General features: G+C 34.4%; 1 protein-coding gene across 1 annotated transcript; it reads left to right on the top strand.

Moving 5' to 3' along the window:
* Positions 1 to 3,540: 3,540 nt before the first annotated feature.
* LOC103027401 (membrane-spanning 4-domains subfamily A member 4D) lies at positions 3,541 to 13,329 on the top strand. Its single transcript, XM_007252155.4, has 8 exons — positions 3,541 to 3,650; positions 5,457 to 5,697; positions 6,919 to 7,029; positions 7,208 to 7,264; positions 8,001 to 8,153; positions 9,103 to 9,204; positions 12,004 to 12,093; positions 12,831 to 13,329. Exons 2-8 carry the CDS (start codon positions 5,458 to 5,460, stop codon positions 12,903 to 12,905), a joined length of 828 nt encoding a protein of 275 aa, XP_007252217.3. The 5' UTR covers positions 3,541 to 3,650; position 5,457; the 3' UTR covers positions 12,906 to 13,329.
* The last annotated feature ends 570 nt before the right edge of the window (positions 13,330 to 13,899 follow it).

Consider the following 13,899-nt stretch of genomic DNA (forward strand, 5'->3'; position numbering starts at 1 on the left):
TTAGAAATTAAAGAAGAAGATGAAGAAAAAGATGCATTGGATTGTAGTTGTGCATTGCACAGCAAAATAATAAACAGAAAAATACTATTACTCGGAAGGAATCATAGAAACGCATCCTCACTGTCACAGTCAGTATACCATCAACATGATCCTTAAACTGCTATATTAAGGTGAAACTGATACATGATTCTGCTTTATATAACTGAACCTGAGTTGACCCTGAAAAAGCACAAGTGAGCAAGTAAACAAATGAACACAGGCAGAGTGTGGGGTGGCTTATACAAAGCAAACTTTTGGAGTTCAAAAATCTGGAGTTAAACAAAAATGTGTGAAAGTGTTAAACTGTGTGAATTTATTCTCCAACTTAAACTACAAGTTGAGTTGAGGGGAACTCTTTGGTGGTTTAGTATTTCAGAGTTAATTCCAAGATGTTGAGGAGCGTGACTGAACTTTCTAATGGGCGTGTCCCCCAATCCTAGCTTACCATCAGTGTGAAGTCTTGCCCACCAGGGCTCCTTCCATGAGGTATTTCATTATAATTTTTATGATGGTTGTTTGCCTAGCTAACATGTTGTTAGCTATTAGAGCAAATCGAGAGCCTCGAGAAAATACCAGCAGCCGACTTTCGATCTTCTCTGAGCCCGGAAACGACAGCGGTGTCTCTTCTGAGGAGCGGGGTGGAGCCTGCATGATAGGGGCTCACCCCGGTTCTGTACAAAGGACAATTTTATCCGATTTTTTGGACTATCACAATTTCCTTTTACACCTTTTTGCATGAAGTTTTAAAACCATGGACTTGCTAAAAAAAAAAACACGGCCGTACACAAAGAACAATAAGAAAAAAACATGTTTTTACCTTCATATGTATGTGGACAAAAAATGTGTTTTACCATGTATGTTATTTTACTCGTTATTTATTTATTTATTCTTTTACCTTTTTTATGGAGTTTAATAAATACATGGGGAAGGGATTTTATTGTTTTAAAGCACCATGTGTATGTATTTTAAAGGAAATGTGACGAATTATTGAACTTTGATTTTATGAATGTACTGTTTTTTTTAAATGCATGGAATCTTTTTAATGTTTTCCACTTGGCTTTTAAAAGAGATGTATTGGTGACAAGAAAAATTGTCGTATTCTGTGCTGTTATGTCTGATAAAGTGCTGGTAATGCACTAAAAATTGTAATGCAAGGTTAAACTTGCCATGCAATTTAAATATACAGGCATAAACTTGTTGATAATGAAATTGTTGTAGTTAGTAATAATGCTTTTTGTTGTGATATTTAAATTAAAAACTGTAGAACGCAATGTATCTTGAGATGCTGTATGAAAACAGCTGCCACCTGTATATTTAACTGTAGCATTAGTGGAAAGACTGGATGGTTAGATTAAATAAGCTTTGTTGTTGAGCCTAAACACCAGGCAAAAATCATCTACTGCATGCAAAAAGAAATTATAGACTGTCACATGAAACATACACTGAAAAAAAATGTAGTAGGATTTACTTAAAAAACCTTAAAAACTTTTTTCCACATAAAAACAGCAAGTAAATTTATCAGAGCATATATTCAAGGAACACCCACGCATATACACTTAAAATTAGTTGATATTAACTCTCAGGGAGCTTATTCCAAAAAACAGAATTTGCTGTGTGGTGATCATCTGACATCCTGAAGTAACTACAATCTTGATGCTTGATGCAATCAAATGCTTACAGCAAACCACTGATTTGTGTTGCCGGCCAATTATTTTCCCTACCACCTTCATAATATTAGACAGTTTGCTTTTACTTAGTAATGTCAGATGTTCACCATTAGAGGCCGTTCTTTAATTGGGCCTCGACCAAATCTGTCCTCCATTGGGGCCCCCAAATCTGACCATCCCAGCTACAGTAAATACGCCAAAAAACAATGTTAATGTGTTACTTATGTAAAGTAAAGAAAAAACATATTTCTATTAAAAAAAACAACAGAAATATCAGTAGAATAACGAATTAATGTCTTAATACTAATTGTCCAAACACACATACCCCCCTCCGTTCCTTGCATTGAACTAGTCCATAATATGATGACGTAACAATGTGCCACACGACGTGTTTCCTCTAATTACATCCACGCCAAAGCAAACACTGGTAATTTAAGGTTACACTGATAGTAAATAAACACAAGAGTGTTACTGACCAAAATAAACGCTTTTTAGAGAGATATAAGTTATGTGTAAATATTTATAAGACAATACCTGACAATCTGTTTTAATGATGTTAATAAACATCACTGTGACAGCGCCAGTCACAGTTTCACTGCAGCAAAGGACGAGGACGTGAATCACTTATCTAACCAGCCTTTACTAATTTCTGCCCCCAATACCCTTTCAATAACCTCCAATAGCCTTTAATAGTCTTCAGTAGCCTTCAACAGTCTAACCTTGCAGCCGTGGTGTGTCCACTAAACTCCGTGGTTATAAACATCCTGAGGTTAGCAGCGCTAACTGACCTGTTTATAATGTAATCCGAGCAGTGACTCCGTGACTCTGCTCTAAACTGCTGCTGTTAGCTACTTGGGCTGAAAGATGAACTGTAGAGAGCTGTATTATCCGGTTAGAGAGGTTAAAACCTTTATTTCATACACAAATGAAATTAAGAAAACTGTAAAAAACGCTCCAGACTGACTGGCTGAGCCTGTAGCCTGTGGCTGGGCTGTAGCTCTGACTGAGTGAAGACGGCGGGGCTTGTGCTGCTGCTGCTGCTGCAGCTCCGACTAGTGGTTGGATGAGGAACTGCAGCTTCCTGTAAGCGAGCAGTTTCACCGGTTTCACCAGTTTCATCCACACACAGCTCTGATTAACTGCTTAACCCTGAACTCCTGAATCAGACCGGCTAAAATCAGAAGAATATCTGCCGATTGCCGATACCATATTTTGGCTGAAAATCGGCCGATACCGATACACTGATTGTTCCATCTCTAGTTATTTGGTTTATTTCAAGAATGAGGGGCCCTTGTTTATATTTTGCCTAGGGCCCCAAAATGGCTAGATCCACCCCTGTTCACCACGCATATATATTAAACATCAAGACACTAGTAGAGACAGTTATTTCAACATATCCTGTTTCCCAAAACTCTTGTATCTCCACTTGTGTTGTTTTTGCACTTTTTGACATAGTATGACTGTGGCAATACGTTTCATGATGAATGAACCAATAGAAATGCTCAAATTGACTTGAATTGAAATTAATTTGTTTTGTCTGACCCCCATTGAAAGTTAAGAAGATATTTTCTTCCCTTGTAAAAATGCCATTTTGTAGTTTCTTTTTATTTTATTTTTTTATAACATATTATATACAGTAATGCTTAGTACTATATAGTGCTGATATAAAGTACATAAAAGATAAAAGTAGGCTGACCATAAAATGAGGCTGTGGCTGCGCTAGACTTTCACCATGACTGATAAAAGATACATCATGTGATTATGTACAGGTGAGTTTAGACAACATTTATCACAGTTTCCTGGTTAATGATGTATCATGTTTCCAAAGGTCGTTTAAAAAGGAATATGTTGTTTTTTCAATCAGGCCTCGAGACTTCAGCAGAAGAGAAAACACCAGCAGCTCCTTAAGTTCCCCACAGAGACGAAAGCTGAAGTTCACCTCAGGTAAAATTAAAACTCTCAATGATTGTCTTAGGCTTGTTTCAGTAAGTGGATTTGATGGCATGTCTATCTATATGTTAATATATACTGTAAATACTAATATTTTAGACTTTGGTTGGTGTGAAAATAAGCTTAGTTTTGTTTTTACAAGACTATTTCACACACTTATTTTTATCGATTTTCTAAAACACTGTTATTTATCTGAATAAAAAAGACCACCTGATTTTCTGGATGGGTTGGTGACTGACTGGCTGGTTTACAACATCATATTGGCTCACGAGAAGTAGCATAGCATAGCATAGCCTTGTTTTTAAGGACAAAATTTATTTAATCTTGTATTTTTCTGATAGTCCTAAATATTAGTGGAGACATTCTGTTCAGTGGTGTGTAGAAAGCTTAACTAGCTCAACAGATGGTAAAGTCAGGTGACAAGGGTTAATTTTTTTAGATTACCGTAGAGACTGAGGTCATAAGGCCTGATTTCTGTACCAGTACATATTCCCATAACTAGTAAGGAACTTTTTTTTAAATTTCTGTCGCCAAGTTTTGCCCAGCTTTGACTTGATCTATCTCCAGTGGTTGGGGTTATGTAAATGTTAAGGTGTAAATATAATGTCAGAACTGTAACATAACTGATTTAAGGTTTTATATCTGGTATTGGACTATTATACAGATCTATTTTAGTGTGCTAATTATTTTAAAGGAGAAAAGGCAGTGTTTGATTTTCACAGTTAGTTTTTTTTTCTTTATTTACGTGTATCCTTCAATACTTTAGCTGTATGAATAATAATGTATAAATCTATTATTAATTGCACCAAAAATGTGTATCAAACAATAATTAATAAAAAGAGGTTATGCAAAATGTGAAATAAATACATTTTTAAGACTTTTAAAATCTCAAAAAACAATGTTCCTACATATTCCAATCTTTGTAGCATACAGTAGTTTAGATCTGCCCATGTATAAAAGAAGCAAACAAGTAAGAACATGAGGCAAAATACAGGGCAACCAATTAAAACAGATTTTGTTTTAAATATATATATGCTTCAAAAACAGTATGTTTAATTGAAAGTGAATAAAGTGAAGCTAGACAACTTTACATATGACTAAAAACCATTGTTATACGGGAACACAGTAAATTTGTCAGTGATAAATTAACACTGTGAGCGTTAACCTATGAACATGCCTTGACCCGGAAAGAGTCAATTTTATGATCTTACTCATTATATTTTGACAGTTGCAGATTTACTTGACTATTTTCCTATACTTTCTATTACAATTACAATTATGATTTTCAGTAACGTTCCTTATCAAACATGAAAGCTTTTTATGTAATGCTTGAAAAGAAATCTTAAAGATTTAGGGGTGTGATGTCAGTCAGAAAATTGACAAAAATGCTGGCCTGTTAAACGTTCCCACTATTAGCTTTAATTTAACACTGTGGAATTACTGTGTAGTATTTTTAAGTTGTGCTTAGCTTCAGTTTTTTAAGTCTATTTACCTCCCTGTATTTTACTGGCCCCCCCTTTTCGAAGTGACTGATTGGCTAGTTTATAGCTTATAGCACCATTATGGCTCACACAGAAGTCACTTAGCATAGCACAGCTTTCTTTTAGTACTTTTAATTTAAAAGCAAAGATAATATTCTAAATATTGACCTGATAATAGTAGGGATCTACTGTTTTACAGAGGAATAAAACTAACTTTCTAAATAAGACAAAATAGGAAATAAAAGATTACAAATAATTGACGAAAAACATGATCTGTTCATTTTTATGGATTTGTCCTGATAAATTCATCTCTGTTAAGGATGTCCGCTCCTGCAGTACTGGAGAATAATCCCAGAGGCTTTATAACGGTGACACAACTGATCCCAAATGGACAACATGGAGCTGGAGCTGGGGCTGGGATCCCTGCTGGTGGGGTCCACATCGTCAGGCTCAATACTGTCGGGGCTCCTGTTGTAACTCAAAGGAGTAACATTAATACAGAAACATCAACTTCTGCCAGATTTGAGATGTTCCTGAAAGTGCAGCCTACAGCACTGGGGGTGAGTTATTTCTCCTGCTTTTTTAAAACATACAGATATAATCAGTGTTTTTTCATTATTTAAAAATATTCTGCATTGTAGATTAATACTAAAGTCATCCAAACTAAAAGGAAAACTTGGCTGGATTTTTTCAGTCAGTTTTATGAGGTAGAGTCACCTGGAATTCAAGCTTTCAGTTAACAGCTGTGCTGAACTTCAAGAACGTCAAGAGTTAATTACTTATATTTCTTGTCCTCTTAATGTGTTTGAGAGCATCAGTTGTAAAGTAGTGAAGAGGTAGAGTTGGTGTACTGTGAATAGCCCTATTTGAGTAATGTTCTAATCGGTATAATGGCAAGAAATAATCAACTAAGTAAGGAAAAAAAAAACTATCCTCAGGTTCAGTCACAAAGACCATCAAAATGTTAAGATAAAACTGGCTCTCATCAGGACTGCCCCACACTGTAAGCCCGGATAAGTTGAGCCAGGAAACTGGTTGCCTTACAAAGTTAAGTAATGGGTTATAAAAACTTAAGTTATTACAACTAAAGTTTTTTTTGTTATACTGTAAAACCAGATAAGTGAAGTTTACTTAACTTTTTTAAAGCAGCCGGTTTGCTCAAATTTTATAAGTAATGGTAAATGAAAACTTGAATTAGCATAAATTAAAACATCAAATTATTACAACAAAAGTGGAAGTTGATTTCACTTTTTTATTTTTGTTATACTATAAGAGCAGATAAGTTGAGTTTATTTAATGTTTTTAAGGTATTTTTTTTGTTGCTCAAATTGTATAAGTAATGGGGAATAAAAACTTGAATTAGCATAAATTAAAACAGTAAATTATTACAGCTAAAGTGGAACTTGACTTATTCCAAGGTAGCCCAGAGGGAATCACTACATACTGATGGTGAGTGTTAGTCAGAAACTGTTGGACACACCCAATATGCAAATAGGTTGTGACAGAAGCCAATGGAAAAGAAGCTGTTAATGGCAACAGAATAAACTCAGTTATTATAAGTTGGTTCAACTCAAAGATCTCAGTTTAAATGTATAGATGTGCCCACGAATGTTCAACTAACTCAAAATAGTTGAGTATTGTTTAGAAATATCCAATTTTATGTAAAACAGACTTAATTTATTTGAGTTCAAACAACTTCTTGTAACTAAGACAAAACAATGATTGAAATGTATGTATTTTACTTCATATCACATTAAAACAAGCCTCTGTTTTCCCCACAGGCTATCCAAATAATAGTTGGGCTCGTATCTTTTGCGTTTGGTGTTATTACGACACTGAATCCTATATTTTCTGGTACAGTAGCTGGAATTCTACTCGTGGGCTCTCTTTTGGTAAGTTTTGGATTATTTGTCTCCTCGTGCTTAGTTTAACTCGTTCTCCTTCCAAAGGCACAATTACAATATACTGGAGAAGTTTGTTCTCTAGATTTGAACTTCTAAAACACGTTCTTCATTTACTAAAATCTATCTACATTTAAAAATAATTACGTTTTTTTTTTCACTCTTACAGTACATTGTCGTTGGCTGTCTGTCTATTGCAGCAGTAAACACACATTGTAGCCGGTTGGTAAGTCAACATCTGTTTCTTACTTGATTTTAGACTAAAAAGAAGGCAGTGGTAACAAGAAAGGAATTTTGCTCACTCATAACTTGTTCAAAAATATGAAAAAAAACTCTGTTCTACACAGTGGCTTTCAAAAATATTCATACCCCTTCAAATTGTTTAACATTTTGTCACCTTAAAACCATAAACGTAAATTTATTTTATTGAGATTATAAGTGATAGACCAGCACAAAGTAGGACATAATTGTCAAGTGGAAAATAATACATGGTTTTCAGATTTTCAAGCGAATAAAAATCTAAAAAGTGCGATATGCAAAAGTATTCATTCCCTCTATATCAATACTTAGTAGAGCCACCTTTTTGGGGGGGGGTATGTCCCTACCAGCTTTGTACATCTAGAGGAAAGAGAGTGTTATACTTTCTAACACATGAATGTTCTTTGAACTAAACCATTCCACTGTAGCTCTGGCTGTATGTTTAGGGTCATTGTCTTGCTGGAAAGTGAATCTCTTTCCCAGTCTCAAATCTTCTGTAGTCACCAACACTGTTTCTTCCAGGATTTCCCTGTATTTAGCTCCATCCATCTTCCCATCAATTCTGATCAGCTTTCCTGTCCCTGCTATAGGAAAGCATTCCCACAGCATGATGCTGCCACCACCATGTTTCCCAGTGAGGATGGTGTGTTCTGGGTGATGATAAATAATAAATCTATTGTGCTGTACTTCTCTTTCTTTTATAGATGCTGATCTGTCAGAGACTTAATGTAGCCAGTGCTGTTATAGCGTCTATAGCTGTCATTTTTATACCAATGGAATTTAGATCATTTACTGATTACCCCCCATGCAACTTCCCCCCGTATTCCGAAAAATGTGAGGCCTACCGAAGATTCAGGGTATGTACTGCTTTCTATTTGTTCTTGTTGTTACAATATTTCTCCCAAATTCCAAATTAAAATATTGTCATTACTTAAAGCATTTATTTGCGGAAAATGAGAAATGGCTGAAATAACAAAAAAGATGCAGAGCTTTCAGACCTCAAACAATGCAAAGAAAACAGGTTCATATTCATAAATGAAGAGTTCAGAAATCAATATTTGGTGGAATAACCCTGTTTTTTTTTTAATCTTGCCATGTTCTCCTCCACCAGTCTTACACACTGCTTTTGGATAACTTTATGCCACTCCTGGTGCAAAAATTCAAGCAGTTCAGCTCAGGTTTGATGGCTTGTGATCATCCATCTTCCTCTTGATTATATTGCAAAGGTTTTCAATTTGGTAAAATCAAAGAAACTCATCCTTTTCCAGAGCTGTATATATAAATAAACAAAACATTAAAAAAAGAAAATAGTAACAAACAATCACAACCTATAGTTGTATATGAGATGTAGGATTAAGAAAATAAACGGCTGCAAAATTCAGTCAGCCTGTGGACTTTAGGTGAGCATTCTTCAGAATCAAACAGTAATCAGCAGTCCCTGTTCCTTTACCAGGGTCATGTCCACATTTTGCAGCCATTTATTGGACAGTAGTAGCTTAAAGCTGCTTCTTTTGTTTAGGCTTAATTGTTTATAAATGCCCACCTGGAACATGATAGTAAAGTATCTAATAAGTAAAAGTAATGAAAGATTGTCTTTGGATAAGAGAGTGTCTTTTGAAGTCCAATAGTACATTTAAATGACTGGATTTCCAGAAAATATTTTTGTTAGATTGTTTTCTGCTGATAAATCTTATCAAATGAAGCAGATTCTCTGTATATCTGGATCTAAAATAAAATCTGAATGATTCATTTTGTCATTGATAAAAGTTTTCTATTTTCTTTTTCTATTTTTGCACTGTATGACAGAATCAGGTCAATGGGGTACATGGAGTTCTGCTGGTTTTCTCTGTGCTCCAGTTAATCATCTCCATTTGCATCACAACCTGTACATGCTGTACCAAACCGACGGTATGAAAGACCTAGTTTTTTATTGTCGTAGCACAGTTAACATTTATTGGCACAGGAAATGAAATGTGTTAGAGACTCTATTACTCTCTTGGCTTCATTTTCTGTAAAATACAACACCGCAGCTCAAGTGTAAAAAGAGTGAACCAGGTTCATTGTGGGTCCTATTGTTCACCCTGCGGAAGGCTCGTTGCAATGTTCTTTGCTATCTTACACCCCGTCAACAGTCTATTTTTACACCTTGTGCCCAGCTGTCCATCCGTATAGGTGCGTCATGCGCCAACACTTTAAAAAGTGATTTTGTGTTTTAGTCAGAAGAAATAATATTATGAAGTTGAGTGAACTTAACGGCGAGTACAACTCAATAAAATCAGTTCAGAGAACTTTAACCTAAAAAACTTAAAAAGCTTTGTTGAGCCAATGAAAAAAATGTGATTTCTACCAACTTTCAGTTACTACATGTATCAATGCTCTTTCTACAGTGTTGTTTCATACAGCTTTCCTATAGGCTTCTGGCATCATATATTTGCAAATTGGATGTGGCCTCTCCATTACTTACCATCTTTGTGTTGTCGGTTGCCCAAAGCTACCTTATCCTAGTCGTGCATTAGTGGATTGAATCTGTGTTAGTTGCCAGGCGTCAGTGTTGTAAACTGTAAGAGAAACCACCTTTATTATGTTGACTTAGAGCTGCAGAGTTTGTTTTTATGCCGCCCCAGTGTTAGGCTGTCATTATTGGCAGTTTAATAAAAATATTCTTAATATTATGAAAATGCCTATACGTATGTTTTAATTCTTTAAGCCCACAATACCTGAAAAAACATTCAAGTTAATTAAACTGTTGTTTTTTGAAAAACTCAGTAAAGTTGAATAAAATTAAATTTTATGTTTTTAGAACTTAACTGAGTCAAAGCAAAATTATAAGATATATAATTATATATAACTCTTAACTCTATATAAGCCAATAAATATTTTTTTTTAGTGAGTAGACTCCCGCTTGGTAAACACACACACAGACACGCAGCAGAGCACAAACCTGACTTTTAACTGCAGAGATGCACAAAGTGCCGCACCATTAACACTACAATTTTTTTTATTTGGGGGGTTTAAGAATTTAAACTTAATTTAAGCATATTTTTATGGAACTGCCAATTCTAACAAGCATAGGAGCGCACACTGCAGATCCAAGCTAACATGCTGTGATCACCAGAAACACAGAATAAAGGTAATTTATTCTTAGAGCCTACAATATTTCAGCCTAACAATCAACACAAATAACACTAGTGCTTGCCTAGGATAAGGTAGCTTTTGGCAAAAGACAACACAAAGATGGTAAGTAAGGCCAAATCCAATATGCATATATATAGTGCCAGGAGCCTTATGGGAAAGCTGTATGAACTAACACTGTAGAAAGAGCATTGACACGTGTAGTATGCTAAAAGCATTTTTAAGTTTTCAGGTTGGACTTTTCTAAACTCATTTTATTATGTTGTACTGGCTGGTAAGTTCACTCAACTTGAGAAAGTTAGTTCTTCTGACTAAAACACAACTTCTCACTTTTTAGAGTGAAGATATGAACAAAATCAGAGCACACTTGTCTCTTAAAGAAAATGACAACAGAGACACGGACACCAAAACACATCCATGATTAATTCATTCCAAAGACACACCAACATGCCAAAAATCCAGCTGCTCAATGCACAATTGGCCTGTGTGCTATAGATCCTTAAAATAGGGCCCTGCAACTTTAAACGCTTCTTCATGCTTCCTGTCACTTCCCTCACTCTTCTTCTGTTATTCTGGAGTCTAACACACCTCCCAATTCTGTTACCTCTATGGACTCCATTTCCCATGATGCTTTACCCACCAATCAGGTCCAGAGGTGTCAAGTAGCGAAGTACAAACACTTTGTTACTTTACTTAAGTAGATATTTTGGTTATCTACACTTTACTGGAGTAATTATAAATGTACTCCTCACATTTTCACACAATTATCTGAACTTTCTACTTCTTACATTTTAAAATAGTCTTGTTACTGCTTTTTCATTTCAGCTTGTTTTCAGATTAATCCAGATAATCTAGATAAACCGCTCCATCCAAATAAAGTGAATTAGATTGTGGTTACACGAGAGGTATAAACAAATACCATTCCGACCATTGGTTTATACGTGATCCATCACACCTGCACACACAGGTCACGCCACACTCCAGCAAGAATATAGCAGACGTATGTAGCCTAGTATGAAGATGATCCATACAGAGACTCAAGAGAATTGAAGCAAATTAAGCTAACCAATTAAGCTTCTTTAATACAGTTGCATTATTTTTCAACATTAATATTTTACACTTTTACTTGAGTAAAAAGCTTAAGTGAATACTTTAATTTAAATACTATCCATACTAATACCTGAGTAATGAATGCAAATAAGTTTGACACAAACACTGTTGTCTGCTGCTGCTCCATTCTAAGCTGTTTTCAAACTGAACACCATCTCTGGCCAATCAGAGAAAACAACATGATCACATGGTTTGTCAGGGCGCTTTTTCCTGTGTTTAGGTTTTTGCCAGTGTGAAAAAAAATAAACCGAGGAGGGAAACGCTCCAAGTAAACAAACTCATCAACTTATTCGGACCTGTAGTTTCAAAATCTAAATCTATCTTTTGCTTGTGCAGATTTTTGGATGTCTACATTCATCTTTGGCTTTGATTTAACTGATATGGATTACCTAGTGTTAAGATTTCTCCCCAACCTAAAACTAGTTTCCACCATGTTTAAACTTAAACTCTCTTTCTATTTTAAAGGCACCTGCTGCATCTGCTGCATCTGCGCCTCCAAGTTATACATCTTGCTACACAATGTCCAATTCATTACAAACTCACAACGGCCAACAGGTAAAATCTGATTTTTCACCTACATTCATTTGAATTAACATGTTATTCAATTTCTTTCTTGGATATGAATGTTGTAAATAGTAATGTAAAGATCTGTATATTCAGTGCATATTCAGTACATATTCAGTGCATATTCAGAGTTACTGTGATGTGACAACAGAACAATTTGGGGTCTACTTTACAAGAAAATACATGTGATAATGAGCTTGGCTGGACCTAAACATAAATATTGTAATTTTTTTTTTTGCCATTTCTCTATATAATTCTTGATTATAAAGCATATCTATTGGTTTGAAGTTGATGCAGTGATACTTTTTATCATAAATCATAGATTTTGTCTTTGCTGTCCAATGAAAAACAAGTATCTCCATTTTTGTAATTTTTTAGATCACTACATAATTTGAACACAAACTGTCTCTTACACTGTGCCAAAAGTTCTTGATAAAGGAATCGAAATAAAAACTTTAAAATTACCTGGAAAAAAAATTGGAAGTTTGGAAGGTTTTTACTTTCTCCTGTAAAGTTATTGTTTTGGATATACTTGTTTTTCATTGGACAGCGACAATATTCATATTATACAATACACCAAATTAGAGTAGAATTCACAATAAATTATCGGCATGACAAAGCTATTTTTCAACATGATCAGTCCTAATTTTGTAGTTCTAGTAAAAATCAAACATGTAACCATAAATGATAAATGAATTAATACATGATAAATATTTGTTTTTTCACAGAATGTGTACTATACTGCAAATCCCAGCAACAATGTAAACAACCCACCTATGGAGGATCCTCCAGCATACAGTTGAAATGGTTTAATTATGATAGACCTGGATGGAGGTCTCTGATGGTGTGCTGATTCAGGAGACTTTCTTTTAGACTATGATCTTTTAAACAATTGTAATTTTCATGTAGAAATGTGTATATATGTGATATTCAGTAATACTTTAACATGATTTGAGGTGTACTACACCAGTTAACCAAATTAGTTTGGAAAAGGCTGACAATAGACTTAAATGTTGGAAAGTTGGGAAAACTGTATGATAGTATATCTGGTCTTTGCTTGGTTTCGTCTTTATATGTCAGTTTGTTTTTACTGGTATTATATGTTTTATCGGTTTCAAAGTAATTACAATGTACCAAAATTACAACAAGGAGAATAAGCACACATGTCATTAAAAAGATAATATAAAAAATAAAGCTTAAGAATAAAGAATAAAGTTTTGTTCCACATTTTGCAGAATAATTTATATTTTCCATTAGTTTCCTATAGTTAAAGAAGGTGGCTGTGGCTCTTTCTTTGACAGAGAATTTGTTTTCTTGGCTATTAATGCAGAATATAAAATCCAAATGATAATACTTTAAACCTTGCTCACTAGAAACGGCTTTGTTTGATTTTTAAAATTGTAGTAAAATTGTATCCAACTTATATATGAAAATTAGAGATTATTATTGCCCAATTTTTAAAACATTATGAAGAAAGCTTAGAAATACAGCTCTGGAAAAAAATAAAAAAAAAGTTTTTTTTTTTTTTTTAAACTTAAAAAAGTTTCTCATCTCTGACAACTTTTTTGAAAATACAAAACACAAAGTTTAACAGTGTTAGATAATCTACATTTTAAAATGGATTTGAAAGCAATCAATAAACTGATCAGTCACACCATTAAAACCACTAACGGATAGGACAAATGTTTTATGTTACAGCTGAGTAGTGCATATACAGTGCAACAATTTAAACTTAAAATTGTTCCTCTTAATGTGAATTTAAATTAGCAGAACAAATATTTTCTACCTAAATAATTC

The sequence above is a fragment of the Astyanax mexicanus genome, chromosome 5, assembly GCF_023375975.1.
Source record: "Astyanax mexicanus isolate ESR-SI-001 chromosome 5, AstMex3_surface, whole genome shotgun sequence".
NCBI lineage: Eukaryota > Metazoa > Chordata > Actinopteri > Characiformes > Acestrorhamphidae > Astyanax > Astyanax mexicanus.

What these genes read in the sequence shown, in the direction of transcription:
- LOC103027401 (XM_007252155.4), top strand. Translation starts at nt 5,458, where the DNA reads ATGTCCGCTCCTGCAGTACTGGAGAATAATCCCAGAGGCTTTATAACG. An exon ending in TGCAGCCTACAGCACTGGGG is followed by an intron (nt 5,698 to 6,918) that starts GTGAGTTATTTC and finishes TTTTCCCCACAG; the next exon opens with GCTATCCAAATAATAGTTGG. An exon ending in ACACACATTGTAGCCGGTTG is followed by an intron (nt 7,265 to 8,000) that starts GTAAGTCAACAT and finishes TTTCTTTTATAG; the next exon opens with ATGCTGATCTGTCAGAGACT.